Source organism: Pleurodeles waltl, chromosome 1_1, assembly GCF_031143425.1.
Source record: "Pleurodeles waltl isolate 20211129_DDA chromosome 1_1, aPleWal1.hap1.20221129, whole genome shotgun sequence".
Classification (NCBI taxonomy): domain Eukaryota; kingdom Metazoa; phylum Chordata; class Amphibia; order Caudata; family Salamandridae; genus Pleurodeles; species Pleurodeles waltl.
The window spans coordinates 47022557-47044425 of record NC_090436.1 but is presented as its reverse complement, the minus strand read 5'-3'; the positions used below and the strand labels follow the sequence as shown (position 1 = coordinate 47044425).

Genomic DNA, 21869 nt, shown 5'->3' with positions numbered 1-21869 from the left:
GAGGGAATGCCCCTTTGCATACATCATGCATATATTATGCATGAAGTGGCGCAAAGGGTTTACAAGGTGTCGCAAACTTAGTTTGCGCCACCTTGTAAATATGGCGCTATTGTAGTGGCCCGTTGCCACAAATGTGGCGCTAAGAGATGCAAGGGCCTTGTAAATCTGGTTGCGCAGAGACCTAAAGCCAATAAAAACTAATTCAGCAAAAATTGGAAGGAAAAAGGCAAAATGTTTAGGGGTGACCCTACAGCGAAGGCAAGGCACAATATCCAGGTGAATAGTAATTACATAAAATGATTTATCATTTATATTTTACATTAAAATATACTTATAATAGGGAGATCTCCACCCCAGTGGGAAAGTCCTCCAACAACATGTTACTTGTCATAATTTGACAAATGAACATTTATTCATAGGAATCCTTACCCCCACTTAAGTGGAGACATACATTTACACTTTGGTGTAAGCCTCCACCCCGAAATGCTGAATAGCAAACAACTGACCTAAATGGAAAAACCTAAAGTATCACTATTACATGAGAGGAAAGGGCTCCAACCCAGAGGTTGCTCTGCAAATGTATAGGAGTCTTTAAGAGAGATTTGAACTATTTCAGAATAGAACAAAAACAGAGTGGAAAGAATAACCAGAATACAGGATAGACAAAGATTAATAGTTGATTCTAGACACTAGGAAAGAACAAGCAACAATGACTGAGGTCACTTACAGCGCTAGCGTTAGCTCAGAGAGCAATGAAAATGACAAGGAGACAGAGGGCAAAGGTACAAGTCAGAAAAAGTGCTACAGAACTCAGAGCAGATGTTCAGAAATCAAAAGCAGGCTACACTCAACAGTAATTCCCAGTTGCTGCAGAAAGAATTGACATGGATTCATAACAAGGAACTCCAAGATGTTTCCAACAGGCACTGGGCAAACTAGTTCTTGCATGTACACATAAAAACTCTTGACAAGATCACAGGCAAAATGAATGGACTCAAGGAAAAAAATACAACACCTGCCAACACATCTGAAGCTCAATAGAAAAACAACAGAAATGCAAACTATTGGGGTAGAAAGATATGGTAGAAAGACTGTGAGGGAAAGATGAAACAAAATAAATCAGCAACAGCGTATACCAGACATAATTGACACAACGCAGGACACTGCAAAAGCAGTAACATGAATCATGATTCATCTCTGGCTCTAAAGGACAGGATCACTAAATTCAGGTAGCTAATGCAAAAAGCAGGAGCTCTCAGTAATGATAAACAATAAATCACTCTTAAATCCCTCATTTCAGCTCACATCCAAACATAGTCATACTAATTGCCAAAACAAATGTGAGCCAGCGGCAGCACAGTACATTTGGGAGTAAAGAGGAGTAGCTCACAGCTTTGGGGAAGTCATACAGGTATTCCAGTGCATCATTAATTGGAGAGCAATCCATAGACAGAGGGCATAATTTATGGTTCATCAAAAGGGTCACTCCATCACATATGTGACGGATCTCCTGATTCATTGTATTACAGGAGCCACTGGCTATAATGCAATTTTAATATGATGGATGAGATCTCCGTCAGGTTTGTGATGGAGTAACCCATCCACCGAACTGTAAACCCGATCCAGAATTCGGTCTGGCTGTGGTTTCAAAGAGGATCACCAAATGTGCAAATTGGATGGTGCTACAGACTCCAAACTTTGAGATGGAATTAGGCTTACGTAAGGACTTCCAGTCGCACCACTTGATGACAGGATGTGAGAATCACAACACCCTTTTCCATTTTGTTATTAACTTTAATAGTAAATGCCTACAGTATAAACACATAGTTTCAAATGAGGTATCATCCAGAACATTCTTTCTTGAGAAATGTATTTCTTCGCTTCATGTATGAGTTAGAGATACTTAAAAAAACACTTTGTTGTGGGCATATCAAACTTTCCAGTCAGTTGAATAAATGACATTATCACCTCAGTGCTTCATGTATCTCTCATTTTAGGTATATCTAACCTCTTCCCCGAATCCCCAGAGGTCAATAACCTCTTCATTGACATTCCAAATCCATAGCTGGGTCTTTTTAATTTATCCTCCCTTTACAGCCCAACTCTTTCATGACAAATTGCAGCCCTTAAGTACCAAGTATTGGTGAGGTAAGCGGAAACCTTGAAAGTCTGCCATAGAGGTAATGCAAGTACTCCCCTATCATTCTGTAATGTCTCTCTTTAAGGATAGTTCTCCCAGAACCTTATTGTTCCACTAATTATTCACTATCAGGTGAGGTGCTAGGCTGCAAGGGTCCGATTCAGAAAGGAAAGCCTACACTTTTGTGTAAGTTCACAAACTCAAATTTAGTTGCAAGTTTATGACGGTGGAGGCTCTGCGCATAAAGAGATAGGCATGTCGTATTTGTGTGCGAAGATCTCCACACTGAAGGCGGGTTTTCCGCAGTTGTGAACTTAATAATAAAACTGTCTCCACTGATTTAAACAAAAGGGGTCCAACAGCTTAGATGTTTTATAAAACATTTGGAAATCTTGGAAGTTCCATCATTTTATGAAGAGCTGACTAGATCAGTAGGGCCCAAGGTAGGTTTCCTACCTGGGCTCTCAAACCTGAATTTATTGGGCAATTAAACTGATGGATCCGTCTTTTCCTCTTTTGTGCACATGTAGTGGAGAGCACCATGCAGCTGTTAAATAAAGGGTACAATAAGTGTTGATGTATGCTAAACCTGTGACCATTCAAAATGGACCACCAAGTCTAAGTACTCAAGCTCTTACCACACTCACTAAGCCCATTTCAGAAATAGATTAAAAAAAGGGACAATGTCAAATCAGTATGGTTTTCACATGCACCCTGGTTTGATTTGTTCCTGTTCTGGGCAGTACAACCAGCTACTTAAGTGGATAATAATTTCTGTCTGAAGAGGTGTGGGACTGCTGAGATGTAGGAAGCTTGCAGATCCCCAAAGATTCCAGAAGTTTCTCATAGAAAAGTGAGGAAACCTTTTTTTTACCAAATGTTTGAAGAGCCATGTGGATAAGAAACCATCATGGGATCCAAGGAAGGCCCACATTCTGGACACACCTGGGCCCCTATTTTATTTTTAGAAATATCAAACATAGGTTTCCCTGAGTGGCAGCTGAGCCCAGGTCCAAAATCCATAGCTACACATATTGCAAAATGAGCCTCAGTTTTGAATGTACAGTTTTGATCAACCCATGTTAAATTTTGGGACTATCCCTGTCATAGATGCTTGGGCCATCCACAGAAGTGGACTACCACTTTTATCAGGAAAAGTGTCAGAATGCTGGAAAGTAGTAAATGTGTGGCTCCCTACAGACTCCGAACTGTCTCTCACACAAATGTGAGGAAAATGCATGTTTGTTTCAAAATCAAAGTTGGAAATTTGAAGAGCATTCTGAGTAAGACGGTACTCATGGGAACCAAACATTTATCACCATGGACTTCACTGGCTGACTAGTTTTCATAAATGTCTGGGGGTTTCTTTGTCCCAAAATCAACAGCTACCCACATTGCAGAAAAGGGTTTCAATTGAGTGGAAAAATGTTGATCGTCACATGTTACAATTTGAGGACTTTTCTATTGCGGGCTCAAAGGCCCACCCACACAAGTGGGGTACCAGTTTTAACAGGACATATATGGGAACGCTCAGGAGTGAGAAATGTATAGATCGCCAAAGATTCTGGAAAATAGATGTTTACGTTTGAAATTTGCAGTGTATTCTTGGAAATATTTTATTTAACCAAAACATGGAAGTTTGAAGGTTACTGTGCTTAAGAATACATCATGGTATCCATGCAAAGCCCACCACCTTAGGCTCCCCAGGTGTCTATTTTTTTTAGAAATGTATGGGTCTGGTAGATTTCCCTGCAGGGCAGCCAAGGTAACGCCTAACATCAACAGCTACCCATATTGCAAAAAAGGTTGGTTTTGAGTGTAAAAAAAATGATCTGTTCATGTTGAGTGTGGGGGCCTCCTCTGTCGGTGCTAGGCTCATCCAAAGAAGTATGCCGCCATTTTTATCAGAACAAGTGTGGGAACGCTGAGTAATAGGAACATTTCTCAATGTAATGAAATTGTTTGCCTTGTGCCAAATGTTGATGTTTTAAGGACCTTGTGGTTAGGAAAAGTTAGAGGGGTCTATGCAAATCAGAGAATCCGAGACTACCCTCGGTGTCTACATTTTAGAACTTTCTGGAGTTGGTAAGTTTCTCTGGGTGGCGGGCATTGCCCTATCCTGCTCAAGGGAGGCATTCCATGGCCTCACTAAGCATAACATTTGACTGTGTGTGTAGGGGATGGATGCAGGACCTGGCCGTGTGGCTAACCTTCAACAAGTGACCAATGTCCTCAGGTGGCCAAACCCCGAACTTGCTGGTCAATGCCACACAGTCAAACCCCTATGGACACTCACCTCACGTTTTCTATTTTTTTCTCACTGTAGAGCAGTACTCCTGCAGGCACACCAATGTACTGCAGAACAGTGCAAGCTTGACTTTTTAATGCTTGCATGTCCCCTGGTACCCTGCTTAACTCCCACAGGACCTCACGGGATTGCGCTGAGTTCTGCAGTAAAACTGTGGGTCCTCACCAAAGGCTTTGCAGGATCCCCCGGGAGTACCGCAGGACCCACAGCACAAAATATATATATATATATATTTTGGTTTGGCCCAGTGGTCCCTCTGAGACCCCTCCACAAGGATGGGTAGCACTATCCTTTTACCATATTTGTTAACACTCAGGACCCAGGGACCAAGTCACAGAGCCCTAAAATCATTGCCACAACATTCCTGTTGATGTTATTGCCATCTAATCAGATTGTTTGGTACCCATGACTGGTACCAATCCTGTGTTACAAAAGGGGTAGAGAGAAAAAAAAAAACTCTCAGCTTATAAGAATGCTCTTTTTTTAAAATTTGCAATATACTCTAAATTATCACTATATTTTGTAGCTTAATTTACCAAAAATGGCTGGATAAATTTACACAAGTTCACAACATGTCTTCTGAGTAAAGATTTAGCTCTCTGGAAAACCTTGTGCATTCGTTTATTCTGTATCACCTACGATAACTGATTTAGAAAATTGCATGGGAATTTTGGGAAGGCTAGAGCATTTTGACCCCCTCCTTTTTGCTGGCCCAAACCCTTTCCAGGGAGTAGCTGTAGTGGATGAACTTTTTTGAGAACTTTTGTGAGGATTTATCGACAACACTAAAGTTATTAGCAAAACAACTATGAAAACTCTGACCTAACTATAACAACACAGTGCCACAGCCACTGTGTATCTTAGAAACAGAGAGCGAAAAAGAGGAAGAAAGAGACAGGTTGGTTCTGTTGCTTAATACCTTGATTTATGTGCTAACTACTGAACTATTGTTGCCTTGGCACCTGTCAAAAAAAAAAAAATTATTAGAGAAGAACAGAAGTTAAGAGAAAAATATGCAGTGCCCAGTGCTGTGTGCTTTTATTACACCTCCAAATGCATATCAAAAAGCAACACTTCTGGAAATATGCAGTATAGTATAGATGGCACAAAACTGTGAAAGTTTCTTCCCAGTCTATCTATATGGTCAGTTGTTAAAGTCAATCCTCTCTACCCTTGCAGTGATGCTTGAGAGAATTATGTTGGCCCCACCACTTATAAATAAGCTTCACTTGCCTTTCTCAAGGAATGGAGTGAGTCATTCTTCTTCCCTGCCTTAGAGCCATGTAGTGTTATATATCTTCTAACTTTTCTAAGAACACATTGATATCATTCATTTATTTGTTTTGTAGTGTAGCAACATTTTGCCAAGGCCACATGCAGCACTCTGAATAGGGGATGGCAAAGGGGTAACATGATCCTACATAGAAGCATTGTAAGGATCTGGTCCATAGGTGGTTTTCAAGGATGTCCCAAGGCCCGACCTTAGAGGTCTAAGCTTTCTTGAAGAGTTCTCTTAAAGGCTGTTAATTTTGGCAAATTATGATGTTGTATTTCTCTGTTTTTTGAAATTCACAGTGTTTATCCAATTAGTGTTAGTGATCTGTGTGGGCAACAAAGGACATAGGTCATTATTTAGCGTTTGGTAGACTGGAAGTGTCATCACAAATAGAGTGGGTATCCTGTCCACTGTAAAAATAGACTATGGCGCTTGTAATATAGTGGATCTCCTTCACCAAAGTCTAAATAAGGCCTATAGTGATAGATACTTTTCTAAAAGGAAACAGGGCTCACTTCAGAATTTTATACTGTGCAAAGTGAACAAATTCCAAAAAGGTGTGCCATTCCAGGAAATAGCTTAGCAAATAATTGTAGGTCAACTGGGGAAAAGTATCCCTTATCGGATACACAAGTACTCTTCCACTGAAGTGGCATGCTTCATTGTTGGGCTTTTCTCCTCACTGGGCGGACACTGCAATACCCAGACGGCTCAAGCATGTGGGCCGTTTGCCGGAGACCTTTTTTCCTTACTCTGAAATGGTGGTAGTGTTGTGCATTTCATTAGGAGGAGGGGTGAAGAAATCTATCCTGTTAGTGGTATATCAAGGAAAATAATCTCACTGTGGGGATCCTTTACTGAAAGTGAACGGCCCTCATGGAATGCCATTGAAATGCTTTAGGTGTTCTCAATTGGGGTTGTCGGACAGCGTGTTGGAAAACAACAGGTACGTGGGAAGCTGGTGCCCTTACACACCCTGAGGACTAGTTGGGGGAATGGCTGATCTTTGGCCCTAAGAAGGGGCAAAGCCCAAGAGGAAACCAAGGACAAAGGGTGGCACAGGGAGCTAGTGGAACCAGTTCCATGCAAAGTTTGCCACCTGGGAGGCCTCAGGAAAGTGGTCTAAATGGCTAGGGCTCACCATAAGGAGCCGATTGAGCCCATGATGGAGTAAAATGGCCCCATAGAGCCCATGATATATGCCAGAGAAGGATTCAACCTTTGACCCCCCCCCCAGCAATTGGCGCGCGTAGAGCTCTGCTGCCAGCTGATGAAACACCCTCTATGGTAGGACAGGGCAATGAGGGTCAGGGGTTGCTGCAATTAATTATTTTAATTTCTTTAGTCCTGGGAGGGCAGCTTGCATTGAGCCCTCTCCCCAGAGACCTGGAGCCCCAGGGAGCCCAACCCCCAGGCTAGACTACAGAACTGAGACCCCGATCCTACACCCCCACCATCAGAGGAAAGTGGAGGGGTACCATTGCACCACCCCATCCCTTTGCTCCAGCATCATGCAGGTGTAGGGGGAGAGCTGCCATGCTTCCCCACGTTGCGACAGGCCCACCATGCAGGCTGTGTCCATGTCCAAGGGGAACGGGCAGCTGCCATGATCAGCTGTGCCCTGCACTCAGGAGTGAACAGGGCAGTAGAGAGCTGCCAGCTCCACCGAGTACAGAGGGAAGCGAGAGGTGTGCTCCCTCAACTTCTCAAGGCATAAGGGGTGCCTGAGTGGGACTGGGCACCCCCAATTAAAAAGAAAATGCTGTGGGGGCACAAACCTGTGCAGCCAGAAAAACAACAAAAGCGAGGCAGAAGCTGTCCTGAGCACAGCGGGAGAGCCACTCATTAAACAATAATGCTCCTAGTGGAGTGTCCCCTAGTGCTCTGCTTAGCTGAAACTGACCCAAACCTTTTCTGTTGCTTGTGGTGGCCCCAGGATGGTGGGGTCGCTACCAATCAATGTAGATGAGTGTGGAGGAGTTGCAGGAACACTGCAGCTTCCCACCAAAGGGCCCAAACACAGTTTTTAAATGTACTGAGCTCAAGTGCCACATGTTGTTGGTTCAAAATGTGATGTCCTCTAGGGACTGCTTTTATGATTGCGTTATCAATATGAGAAAGTCTATAAAAACATTTAGACATGTGATGATCATTTTCAAATGCTTTATTGATATAATAATGTTGTCAGTGATTACTGGTCAAGGTGCACATGGCTATTTTTTCCTATTGCATTTATTCCTAAAATAATATTTTTTGACATTTGGTTTCTTGATTTTGACCCCTTCAGGTGGTCAGAGGTAGTTATGCAATGTCCTCAAAGGGTACTTCCATCAGCCTGATGTATATTTGTAAATTACTGTATTTCTAAATGACTGCATAGTATTGAGTAGTGTGTGTATAATGAATGTACTTTTTCTGTTTCAAAAGCAAAGACACACACTTGACATTCTTTTGTTGGGTATTAATACCACTTGCCAGCGAATGGTGATTACTAGCTCACACCACCTTCCTTGAATAGGCCTTGGACTGCTCTGCTCCGCTACCCTGAGAGAGTTAAGCACTACAATGGGGTGTTTTGTTCCCAGTTTAAGAGCAAATGTGGACCATTACTTGTGTAAGCCACACAGCTAATGGCCCGATTCCTTACAATTGGTGTATTTAAAAATTGAAGGAGAGGTCTTGATTGAACCACGCATACAGCTTTTTTAAAAATGTGTACTGGTGCTGGAGCACTGTCTCATTCGTCATCATCACAATCATCATAAAACTTTATTTCAATCACCATGATCTTAAAAGTACATCACAAATAAATATTGCACAGACGTGTATACAATCAAGATAAAATGCATGTATGCAACAACAAAGAGGGCGTCAGGGGCAACCACATACAAAAGTAGGAATCACAGAATAAAAATGTATTATGAGTAATCAGACAAGGCCCTAGACATTGAATTGGTCCAATTCAAAGATTAAAGAAACACAAACCTAAACACATAGTAAATCCATGAAAGACGCTAGCAGCATTCATTAGATTGCCTCAGTATAAAGTGACCAGTAAAATTACAGCATGTGTCTTATTTAGTGAATGAGTCAAAGGGAACATTCTGGATGCTGTGGCTCCCCACGATCATGACTTCAGGTTTAGGTCCTTTGACACTTAAAAGATTGTCCTTGAAACAGTAGTAAATGTGCCTGAGCCATTTTGTGATCTCAGTTCACAATTTAAATGATGGCCATAAATTGCATAATTCAGTGTGGTATATTCATGCATATTTACCCTGAAATTTTGCAAGATAATGCCTGAGAACAATTATGCATTTACTGCTATTTTCATAACTCAAAAATCCCCTCTTCCATCCAAAATGATTGCAAGGTTGCATAATGCACTGGCTTGCTAAATGTGCACTTGTGGTAGAATTTTTCCCCAACATGCTCCCTGCATTTAGTGATAGTTTCTTAGCACAAAATGCACCTTTAAAAGGATGCATTTTGTGCTAAAAAATAGCACTAAATTCAACAGAACATAAACAGCATTGCTTGCTTAATGTGCTCCAGCAGTAAGATCTTTCCACCAAATTACTTTTCATTACGCGAACGCTCGTAACACGTTGTTATTGGTAATTGTTAAAAACTGGGTTGTCAGTTGACTGAGGTGTGAGCTCTGGTCAAGCAACAACTACAGTCTCCTGCAGGGTTATCCACAAAAGTCACTAAATTACCTTGTGCTGAACCCTGTGTAGCTTGGGACAAAAAGCAGTCAGGCCTAGCTTACAGGCAGTCTGTGAAGTATTTAAGGAGCACACAAACAGCAATAAAGTGAAAACACAACACAAGAAAAATCTCAAATGGGTTTAGAGAAATAGAATAAGCTTGAATAAAATATTTTGACACTAAAATGACAAATGTCAGTAGTCCTAGAGTTATTATTTTTTAAATTTTTTACTAAAAACTAGCACCTAAAAGATCAAAGCACCAACCCTGGCCATCTAGGGCCAGATGTATCATCACGGCCCTTTGCGATTCGGAAATATCGTTTTTTAAGAAAACGCTATTTTCGACTCGCAAAGTGCCATGTATCACATTTGCGATTCGGTAATAGCGATTTCTTAAAAATCACAAATGCTATCACTGAATCACAAATTACGATACCCGCCCCATTCGCAGCAAATTTTTTGCATTTCCAAAATTGCGATTTCTGAACCAGAAATTGCAATTTTGGAAATGCAAAACCCCAGGGTGCTGGGGGGCTAAGGCCCCCTCTGCTGCACCCCAAAGCTTTTTGGGGGGACATGTAAGGTGCACACATGCCAAAAGGGAATGTGTGCTTTACATGTACAATTTAAAAATGCATTTTAAATGCATTTTTAAATTTTGCACATGGTTACCACCAAGTTCAACTTGGTGGTAATTAGCGATTCCTAAATGCCAAAATCGCATTTAGGAATTGCTTCATACATGTGCTAAGAAATCGCAAATAAGGAATCCTTATTTGCGATTTCTAATTTGGAGAGTCACAATTTGCGACTCTCTAAACAGGGTTGCAATTTTAAGGAATCGCTATTTTAGCGATTCCTTAAAATTGCGTTCAGAATGTATTTAATACATTCTGAACTGGCACCGTTTGCGAATGCAAAATGCTTTCATACATCTGGCCCCTAGTCACACCAGAAGAAACCAAAGATGTAAAAATATAGCCCACGCGATGGAGCGCGGTTCCGATCCAAATAGTGGATTGGGCTCAGTCAGTGCTTACATTCAGACCTAAAAGAAATTCTGAGAAAAAGATGTCTGAGAAGGTAAAGTTCAGCAAGGCAAAGTTGTAGGAGGGGGTGTTGTCATTGGATGGTCTTGGGTCGAAGCCGCTGTGAAGATTTCTACTTTTGGGCTTAATCTCTTAAATGGAAGTTGAAAATGTACAGTGGAATGAGGCAGCGGGCTGTAGCCAAAGGCAGATCAACAAGGCCAGAAACCCCTATGGTGAAGGACTGTTGAAACAGATTTGATTCTATGGAAAAGAACATAGCTAGAGAGCACTGCAAAGTCAATCCAATTGCTGATGCACCTTGGGTGGATAAGTGAGCAGATTGGTCCTGGTCTCCTCCTGGTTCTTAGAGCAGTTTTTGGCCAAAATTCTACTAGTTAGTCAGTTTGGGGATTTTGCCATCAAGACACAATTAGCACCACAACTAAGGATCCAAGGGCCAGATGTATCAAGCTTTTTCGCATTTGCAAATGGTGCAAATTGCAAAATTCGGCAGTTTGCGAATTAAAAAATGCCTTTAACAATGTATGAAAGGCATTTGCTGTGCAATTTTAAGGAATCGCTAAAATAGCGAATCCTTAAAATTGCGACCCCATTTAGAGAATCTCAAATTGCGATTCTCTAAATAGGAAATCGCAAATAGAGAATTCCTATTTGCGATTTCCAAAGCACATGTATCAAGCATTACCTATATGCGAATTGGGCATTTAGGAACATTGTAAATTCATTTTTAAAATTGACATGTAGTGCACACATGCCCCTAAGGCATGTGTGTGCTTCACATGTCCTTAAAATGTTTTTGGGGGTGCAGCAGAGGTGGCCTTAGGCCCCCAGCACCCTGGGATTTGCATTTCCTAATTTGCGAATTCCTAACTGGAATTCGCAATTTGGGAAATGCAAAAACATTCACAACAGGCCCATAAGTGCGATTGCGGTTGGATTCTCTATTTGCGATTCGCTAATAGCATTTGTGAATTTTAAGAAATTGCTATTACTGAATCTCAAAATTCATACATACCATTTTGCATTTCTTAAATAGCGATTTCTTAATATTTGCTATTTAAGAAATGCAATTCGGTTTCTTGATACATCTGGCCCCAAGACTAGTGGGACACCTCTTGTGGGTTCAAGATGGTGGGAGCCTTTTGCATTCATGTGGCTCTGAATAGGAGGCCTGCAAACCAGCCCTTGGAAACACCCTGGCTGTCCTGGGCTCAGGTGACTATACGGTGCTCAACAGCAAGGCTGGCCACTGAGAGTTCAACACAAGCTCCAGACAGCAAAGCAGTCCTTTGCCTATGGTCGAACTAGAACCTATTTTAATGATGACTTATATGTATTAAAAGGGGTGTTTAGGGCTTGGCATGGGGGTTTTGATGCTATGGCAGTTTAAAACTGCATTTGTGCTGCAGTGGCAGGCCTAGACATTCTTTTAAGGTGCTGGTTAAATTGATAGCACAGTATTGTTGCAGGTCCACTGGTAGCATTTAATCAACAGGACCTGGGTATATGGTATACCACACTACAAGGGACTTACAAGTAAATTAAATATACTATTTGGGTATAAGACAATCAAACTAGGTTTAGGGGAGTGAGCGCAAGCACTTTAGCACTGGTTGGCAGTGGTAAAGTGCACAGAGGCCTAAGGCCAACAAAAACAAATTCGGTAAAACGAGGAGGAAAAAAGACAAAGAGTTTGGTGGTGACCCTGCCTGGAGGGCCAGGTCCGACACTCAATACTCAACGAATAACATACAATTACCAAAACTACTCTGATAACACCTGCATAATTAAATTGCTCCCAGGCCTAAATGTGCTAGTCCTATGTGGAACTGCTTGTTATTCATGCACATTTGGGATGTTAAGCCATGTTACTGAACTATTTTCGAAGAAGGTCACCTACAGAGCTTAAAAAGCGGCAGAGTGAGAAAACGATCTTTCAGGAATGCTTTAAGTGATTGTTTTTAGTAGCAAACATTACATGCTGTATCTACTATGGTGGCTTCATTCAGTTAAAGTCCAAGTCAAACTAACCCAGTGATGCCGGTCCATTCCTTCTGTTTCTGTGTGCCTTTATTGTACACCACTAAGTGATCTAGACGAATTAGCACTTCAAATTCACCTGCATCCTATGAGACTAGGAAATCCCCCCCTATATTGGTAGCTCTGGGTGGCTTGGACCCAGACTCACAGTCATGGAATATTTTTTGATATTCCACATATTAGTGTAGCACATGTGATCCCCTCCTTCCGGTATCAAAGGTAAATAAGGTCGGGTATTTGTTCCCCTGACATGGCAGAATATTGTGTGTCCAATGACTTGCCCAAAAGTGGATTGTTTATCAGCCCCCAGGTTTGCCACGGACATTCTCATATACTATACTGGGGCATCTGTGAGATACTGCTTTGTCACATTCACATAGGACGCAGCACATGTGAGAAACTACAACTCTCCTTGGCCTGTATCGTGGTCTATGTCATGGAGCATTTTAGAATTGCAAACATTTCACAAAAGCAACACCACACTATGAGTTCGCTTTCATGGAATGGGGAATGGCACATGGACAGGAGAATACTGGTCCAATTCTGTGTGCTTTTCCCAATTCTAGGGAATTTTAAGGGCCCATATATACATCCATTCAAAAAAACAGTTTGCAACAGGTAGCGATGGATACAATGGCCTGTTTAAGCCCGTGATGAGGGTGTTAGAGGCATGGGATGGCAGTAGGTCAGAGCAGTTCAGGAAAGATGTCAGAGGACCATTCACTGCTCCACACATTCTGCAGCAGATGGACAGATGGGGGCTGGACGCATCAGGTACTTGAAGCTTTCACAACACCGCACAATAATTTGGGCTCAGAATTGCCAGTCCTGGAGGATGCAGACAGAGTTGGACAGGTGACATTTGCCAATTTACAATGGCCTGGAGTGAAATCCCTGCTGTGGATACTGCTCTGGGTCTGGCACGGAGGGCCTCAATACGGCTGTAATTCTGATTACGCCAGAGCACCACACATCTGAAAGCAGCTGAATTATTGAGTCAGATATTAGGGTAATATTAGTAATAACGGGGGATGGGGATCAGACCAAGAATTACTGCCTCGTAATCATTTTATAATTCCTCACAAAACAAGTAAGCCTTGCAATTCTTCATTTTTCCGGGTAGCATCAAGATTCCACCTCAGTGCTTAATTTCTAAATAAAAACGTGCCGGCTCCCAAAGCCCTCCCCTGAAACAGAGGCTACTTCAATTAAATGTGCAAGCACTGAATACTGAGGCAGCATAATCCTGAAGTCATTTCGGGCCTCTTTCATACATTTGTAGCCACTCCCTGCCTCTTCAGCTCGCTCTTGCAGCTTTCTGCTTTCTCCATTTGTGGCGCTTTTCGTTTTTCTTTTCCTCCCTCTTTACCATTTGTGACTTTTACTCTCAGTAATTGCTTGAAGCAGAAAAAATAAGCGCTGGCCGTCAGGGTCTTTTCCTTTTTAAAGTAGAAGGAAGCCCTGTGGCCCCCTACTAACCCTATTAGACCCTGGGGACCCCATATCACAGGGCTGTGTTTTTCTTTTTAACAGGAGAAGGGCTGCATGGCCCCCTTCCCAAAGCCTCATAAGGCCCTGGTAACCCTATCCCCAGGCCCTTTTTTTAAAGAGGAGGAAGACCAAGTGCCTCCCCCACCTCCAGTCTCATTAGGCCCTGAGGACTTAATCCCCCAGGACCATTTTTTGAAGGCGAGACCGTCAGGTGTCCCCCTTCCCTGAGACTTTAAAAGACCCTGGAGACCCCCTTTCCCAGGGCTCTGTTGTGTGTTAAGGTGAAGGGGCTATATGGCCTTCCCTGAGCCTCATTATGTTCTGGGAACACCATCCCCCGGAGCCAGATGAATATTGAAGGGGAGGGGGTGAATGGCTCCCCTACTCTAACCTTATTAGGCCCTCGGGACCCCATGCTGGAGGACCTATTTTCTTATTAAAGGGGAGGGCCCCACTCCCAGAGTCTTGTAAGGCCCTGGGGACCTCCATCCTCCATGGTAATTTTTTTAATTAAGGGGAGGGAACCGCGTGGCGACCTACTCAAGCCTTGTTAGGCCCTGGGGACCCCATCCTTCAATGTAGTTTTTTTTTATTAGAGGGGATGTGGCATGTTGTCTTCCTTTCCCTTCCCGAGCCTGGGGACCTCACCTGACAGGGCCCGCACTATTATAAGTGGGTGTCCAGATGCCCACCCAGGGCCCCTGCAGTTCCAATTGCATGCCCACATGTAGCTATGGGTCAGCTGACCTACTATAACTAACCAGTAGCAACCGCCATATCCAAAATAACCCAACTGCCGCCTCATGCAGTGGTCTAGGGTACACATTCCATGAACCTTGTACACATCATCTTTTCAAACCATTATTTCATCAATTTCAATGCATCCAATAATTTACCTCTACTTTATTTCTGTGTCATTATCATTACCTGGACTTAATAAAATAAAGGTTTTAGGGTTAAAAAAAGGGTGTGTTTGCCGACAATGTATATGTTTAGAGTTAGGGAAGGGTAGAGCAGAGGGTACGGCATATGTTTGGAGTAAGAGTCAGGCCAATGACATGGCAATGGTAGGGGATACTTTAAGTGTTAGGATAGGGTTTTGGGTAAGAGCAAATATGTAGATTTTAGTTTTAAAATAATGATTAGAGTCAAGGACAGGTTTCAGATTAAGACAGATTTTAGAGAAAGTAACACTCTGAGTGGGACATAATTTTAGAGTTAAAGCTACAGTAAACATATTGTACAGAGTTTTAAAAAATCACATTTGGTGATCTGGGCAGCTGTGGCCCATCCTTAGGGACTGGGGGCCATGCCCTCTCACCTTTTGCCCATCACAAAGAGTGGCTGTCAGGCTGAGGAAAAGTCAGCCTGACAGACACTCTTTATTTTCAGATCAAGCAGCCAAGAGCTAGACATGTGCTAAATGTGGGGCTCTTGGCTGCCTGAGCTGAACTTTACTAGGCTGAGGATTTCACAACTCCATTTTAACCCTTGAAGTGCCCACGGCTGAGTGTAGATCACAGACTCTTCGTCATAAAGAGGGGTGTGGTCAGCAGCTCTCACTGACCCCATCCTACTCTGTCACAAAGTGGAGAGAGCAGCTCCCCTCATTGGCTGACTTAAGGTAAGCCACAGAAAGAAGGCAACAGTCCCAACCCTCCTGGGACCTTCAAAGCAAAGCTGCACAGGTAAGTATGTTTTTATTAATGTTTAGTTCAGGTGTGTATGTATGAATATGTGGGAGTAAGTGTTGTGTGCACATGTGTGAGTGAATGCATGGATGTAAGTGAGTGTGCATGTGTGTCACACTTGTTCCCCCTCGCAGCTAAACGTACCGGCCTCTGATAGATCTGCATGGCACAAAAGTATGGCTGAGGTGATGTTGTTGAGATGATAGTGAAACACATATTATTATCAGACAGGCAAGGTGATTTCAAAGAGGTAAAACATAGACCACAAAATATAATTTCAGGAATAAATATAATGAAATTAACTTCAGATCTGTGTTGTGAAGAAGCGAGAAATACAGACAATTACTCTAAGGCTAAAAGTAAAATACTTACCTAAGTTTGCCATTGTAATGAGTCACTCTTTGGCTGTTCTCCCCCCTGGATAGGATGCGTGCAGAGCTTGTACCTTGGGAGCGTGGATGGGTAATATGAGGTGCTGCATAGCATTTATAGGCAAACATTTTAATTAATTCAGCTGGCAGAGTTTCATTGAGTAAATACACGCCATTTCTTATGACTAACATTTCAGGTGATACACACAAAATAAGCAAAAAGAATGCAAGCTTATCTCACACATTCAGCAATTTCAGGCACCAACTGTAAAATAACACTTTTTGAGCTGATCTATTTGACAAAAAAAACACCTAAAATAAACATTTGACCAGAAAATTCGAGGCTATCTCCTCTTTATTAACTTCCCTGCAATGGTTTGTACGGAAGGGATTTCTTCAAACTGGAATGCACCCCACATAAGGCAGGCCAGAAGGGTACCCTAGAATACTTCGCTCACACAATGCATGTCTTAGTATTCCAGACCCAAATAAACAGCTCTGAAAATCTTCCTCTCCAAATGGCAGTCATGCAGAAAGCCAGAACACTGAAGGGACCTTTAAAAGAGACCTGAAAAAAAACTATTCTCTCAGAGTCTTGACTAAAGATAGTATTTCATTAAAATGTGAAAGTTGTTTTCATCAGGATATTCACCATTATCCTTACCATCCTTCACCCAGCAAGGGCACCCCTTCATCTTCGAATGTCTATGGCTAAGGTGTGCTAGGTCTGTTATTAAACAACTACTGTGTTTGTGGGACACTCTGTGGGTCCGATTCCCAAAGGTAAACTTTGCCTTTTGGTCTAAGTTTAGTCCATAAGTTTAAGTTTATGCCTTTTCGCTACCAATAAACATAAGTTACGAATAGTATCTTTATGTCCACACTCAGGGCGGAATCTCTGCACTCGGGGCAGAATCTCCACACCGAGTGTAGAGATTCCAATCTCCATCTGGAGTGTAAGCTCCGCACCTGGAGTGTACACTCTGCACCCGGAGTGGAGCCTCCGCACTTGGGGCGGACCTCCGTCTCAAGTGTGGAGATTCTGCCCCAAGTGTGGATGTAAAATTACTACTTGTAACTTAGCTTTGTGAATACTGAAAAGTCATAAAGTTAGACTTTTGTTCTAAACTTAGACCAAAAGTCAGAGTTTACCTGTGGGGATCTGGCCCCAAATGTGTATCTCCCACTTGTTATTCCTTGCATCTCATATATGTGAGTATATTACAAGAAGTTGTAACTAATGTAACTTCCAAAGGGGGTCATACCCCTTAGATGTGGTCTGTGCTATACAAAATTACTAAATAATAAAATAAATATTCATAATCACATCTATTTGTTAGAAAAGGGGTTTCTAGTTGACAGTTTACACCCTGTCCAAGAAGGGACCCTCAATCTAGTAAGGGTAATGGAGTCACACACCAAAGATAACCCCTGCTCACCCCCTTTGTAGGTTGGCACCAGCAGAGAGGGGAAATATCACCTGCAACGCATTAAATGCAACGAGATGCATTTACCACAATGCCTTTACAAAGCACATGCGTTTACCACGCAAGGCTTTACCATGCATGCCTTTACAACGAAATATATACATCTCATATTGTTTAGGTTGGGTAATGGTTATTGGTGGTAAATTCATTTTTAGGTTTCAGGGTGGGTATGGGATTTGGGGCTGTGAGGGCATTTTTAGGTTTTAGTGTGGGTATGGGTTTTTGGGTGGTAAAGGCATTTTTAGGTTTTACTGTGGGTATGGGTTTTGGGGTGGTAAGGGCATTTTTAGGTTTTAGGGTGGGAATGGGTTTTAGGGTTGTACGGGCATTTTTAGTTTTTAGGGTGGGTATGGGTTTTTGGGTGGTAAGGGCATTCTTAGGTATTAGGGTGGGTATTGGTTTTGGGATGGTAAGGGCATTTTTAGGTTTTAGGATGGGTATGGGCTTTGTGGTGGTAATGGAATTTTTAGGTTTTAGGTTTGGTTTGGGTTTTGAGGTGGTAAGGGCTTTTTTAGGTTTTAGGGTGGATATGCGATTAGGGGTGGTAAGGAGTTTTTATGTTTTAGGGTGGGTATGGATTTTGGTGTGGTAAGGTAATTTTTAGGGTTTAGGGTAGGTACAGTTTATGGGTGGAAAGGTGTGTTTGTGTGTGTATATATATGTATATATATAAAAATATATGTATATATATAGATATATATACACGCACACATATTTTTTTTAATAAACAAATTTTATTGCTTTTAAAGAGAAAACAGGTAAAGTACACAAGTAACATACAAGCCTTGGTCTGTTTGGTACCGACTGGATGGTCAACTCTAATCTGACACTTCTGTACCCGAGGTACACAGGAATTTCCAAAATTTCATAGTTTGATATTACAGAGAAAAAAGAAGGAGCATGCGCACACTTTCTTTTGAGCCCCTTTAGTCTAGCAATCCTGTCCATTTCCCCCAAATCTTCTCATATTTTTGGGGGCATCCCCTTGAATCATAGACCACTTTTTCTGGGGCTGCACACCAGTCCGCCCCGTCTCCATTTCAAAAGGGAGGGGCCCCTGGCGGTATTCCAAGCAGCCGCAATGTCTCTCTTAGCCACCAGCGTTGCTGCTCCGACCAAAGTCCTGCCCGCTCTAGACCCTTCCATGTCTTCCATTACCCCCAATAGTACCATTTTGGGGGTCAATATTTGCGATGTTCCCAAAGCACTGTTCAGCTCTTGGTTTACTCCCTCCCAGTACATTTGAATCACGGGGCAGGACCATATCATATGGAAGAAGTCGGCTTGGACCTCACCGCACCGTGGGCACTGGGCAGAGCAACGGACACCCATCTTATGCAGCCTATCTGGAGACAGATATGCTTTGTGTAGAAAATAGAATTGTATCGCCCTCAGCCTTACCGACACCGCCAGCACTCGGGGAGCCATCAGTGCCTCCGCCCAATCTGTCTCTTCAAGCGGTCCCACCCACTTCTCCCATCCCTTCCTAAGGTGGCCTAGGTCCCCAGGTGCATTGTTTACTAACATTCTGGGATACGCCTTTCTTCCCCAGACTTCCCATGAGTGTTTTAGCCTCGACTGGGTTGAATTCCGGCGAGGTGGTCGTCTCTTTCAGGTGCATATCAAGGGCATGCCGGAGCTGGAGATACCTAAAAAATTGCTTCAGGGACAATTGGAACTCTTGTTGCACTTCTTGGAAGGACTTCATCATACTACCCTTCCACACATCTCCCACCAAAGATATGCCCAGTGTGTACCATTTCCCGAATCCCTCCAGTTTGGCTGTCTCTCTCAGCCAGCTACCGTGCCACAATGGGGTTTGCAGAGTAAACACTTTGTTCCAACCAGTATGTCTTAGGGCCGCTCTCCATGCTAAAAAGACCGCCTTGGTGATAGGCTCTAGCTCCCTGGGGATCGGTGCACCATAGAGCACATCCAGGATACGGGGGTACCCTAAAGCGTCTAATTCCACCTGATATGCTGGGTCTGACCAACCCCGTTGAACCAGTCGTGAGCCACCAGGAGCTGTGTCGCCAGGTAATACAGGTACGGATCTGCCATGCCCAGTCCCCCATCATGTACCCCTCTCCTGCAACTCCGGGATGTTACTCGGTGTAGTGCCCCTCCCCAGATAAAGGAGATGGTAATTCCATCCAGTTTTCTAAACCATGAGCGAGGGATCGTGAATGGCAAGTTCTGGATCACATATAGGAGGCGCGGTAGGACCATCATCTTATACAAATCTACTCGGCCCAATACATTCAGGGGCAATGATTCCCACCACCTAAGATCCTCCCGTACGCAAGACGCCAGTGGAGTTAGGTTCAGGGACCAGGATAGTTCCGGGAGCAGTGCAACCCATATCCCAAGGTATTTAAAACTTAACCGGCGCAGAGTCACCACCTCCTGCCAGTCAAAGCAGTCTCGTGATCGTGCCAGAGGGACCAGCACCGACTTGGCCAGGTTCATCGTGAGCCCTGAGGCTTCGTCAAAACGCCGGAGTAGGTGGAAACTTCGAGGGCCAGTCACTCCTGGGTTTGCCATGTATAGCAGGACATCATCCGCATATAAGGCCACTCGGTCCTCGCACGAGGAGCCCCATTTCCAAACTTGGTAAATCGGGTCTTCTCTTATCATTCTTGCCAAGGGCTCAATGGCCAGAGCAAAAAGGAGAGGAGAGAGGGGGCAACCTTGTCGGGTTCCCCGATGAATCGGAAAGGCCAAGGACAAGACTCCATTAACCTGCACCCGCGCCGTAGGCTTTGTATACAGGGCCCGGACCAGTCAACGGAACCTTGGTCCAAAACCGGCGCGCCGGAGTACCGCAAGAAGGAACCCCCAGTCAACGGAGTCAAACGCCTTTTTGAAGGTGATGAACAGGAAGGCTAAGTGTTGGGGCAGTCGGTGTCGCCTTGTGAGGGCCACTTGGAGCCTTCGTATACAGTGACGCGTGCTACGTCCGGCCATGAATCCACACTGATCCGGGTGCACCAGCAGGGACATCACCCTCTTGAGACGGGGGGCCAGTATCGCGGCGTAGATCTTTACTTCACTGTTAATCAGAGATATGGGTCTGTAGTCCGCGCAGTAAAGGGAGGGGGGTTGGGTCTTAGGCAATACGACAATGGTGGCAATGTCTAGCCCATCCGGAAAGGAGCCTTTCTGGTCCACTTCTGCATAGAGATTCATTAGATGCGGGACCAGGTCTTCCCTAAACCTCTTATAGTATTCTGGAGGGAACCCATCAGGCCCAGGAGTTTTCCCCCCTCCCATCACCGCTATGGCCTCACCAATTTCCGCTTCAGTGAACGGTTCCTCCACTGCCCAAACATCCACCGTGGGCAGTTCCGAGAGCGGAGTGTCTGCTAGGAACCGGACGGACCTCTCTGGGTTAGTCGCTCGATATAAGACCTTATAGTAGTCAGCGAACGTCTCGGTCACCCCCTGGAGCTCAACTAGCCGCTCCCCATGCTCATTGCAAATTTCAGGGACAATTCAGGGAGTCTGCTGTTGGGAAATCAACCAATATAGTAGTTTCCCTGTCTTATTACCCCTGCTTGCAGCGCTGCCCTGGCGGATTATCACCGCCGGGGCTAAAACGGTGGGAAACCGTCGGCCCCGCCGGTGCGACTGCGGCGCTACTGCCGCAGTCAAAATATGGGTCTCCGTACCGCCAGCCTGTTGGCGGTACGGACGCCACTTTAGCCCTGGCGGTCTCCGACCGCCAGGGTTAAAATGACCCCCTTAGTGTCTAAGCTGTGGTGGACCCCTCCATTCTTGCGGATTAAGAAGTGTTATGTTTTGAACATAAGCGCCGTGACCTCGTCCTGGTCACTGGCCCTCTTGGGCCAGCCCTCCCCTCTCCGGAGGGAAGTCACAACACTGGGCTTCGGGAGAGGTTGGTATCCTCCGCCGTCACCGGGTGCGGTTCCCCAGAGTCTCCGATCCGCTGGTCACCTCCAGTGCCCCCTGGCAGCCCCACCGCCGCCGACTCCCGAGATGTCCCCTCCGTGGATCCCTGGGGGGAGCCCGATGGCGAGCCACCTCTCTCCTTGCGCCTTCTGGAACGAGTTCTCTGGCGGGACCCCCCCGGTCGCCGTGTTCGGCTGATCTACTGCTGTCCAATGAAGGCCTGCCGCTGCGCTCCCTCATTAGGGCTCAACGGGAGCTCCTCGGTCAGCCACGTCCATGCCTGTCCGGGGGACTCGAAGAAATAGGTCCTGTTATTATGGACCACCCGTAATTTAGCCGGGAAGAGGAGGCGGTATGGCACCTCCATCGCTCTTAGCTTTTGTTTTAC

General features: G+C 44.2%; 1 protein-coding gene across 1 annotated transcript in view; it reads right to left on the bottom strand.

The window, feature by feature from the left end:
- Positions 1-16174, bottom strand: part of LOC138260468 (uncharacterized) — a 118027-nt gene extending 101853 nt beyond the window's left edge. The window contains exon 1 of the mRNA XM_069209029.1: positions 16084-16174. Coding sequence (XP_069065130.1) covers positions 16084-16096 — 13 coding nt within the window. The 5' untranslated portion in view covers positions 16097-16174. The remainder of the gene's footprint in view (positions 1-16083) is intronic.
- Positions 16175-21869: the final 5695 nt, after the last annotated feature.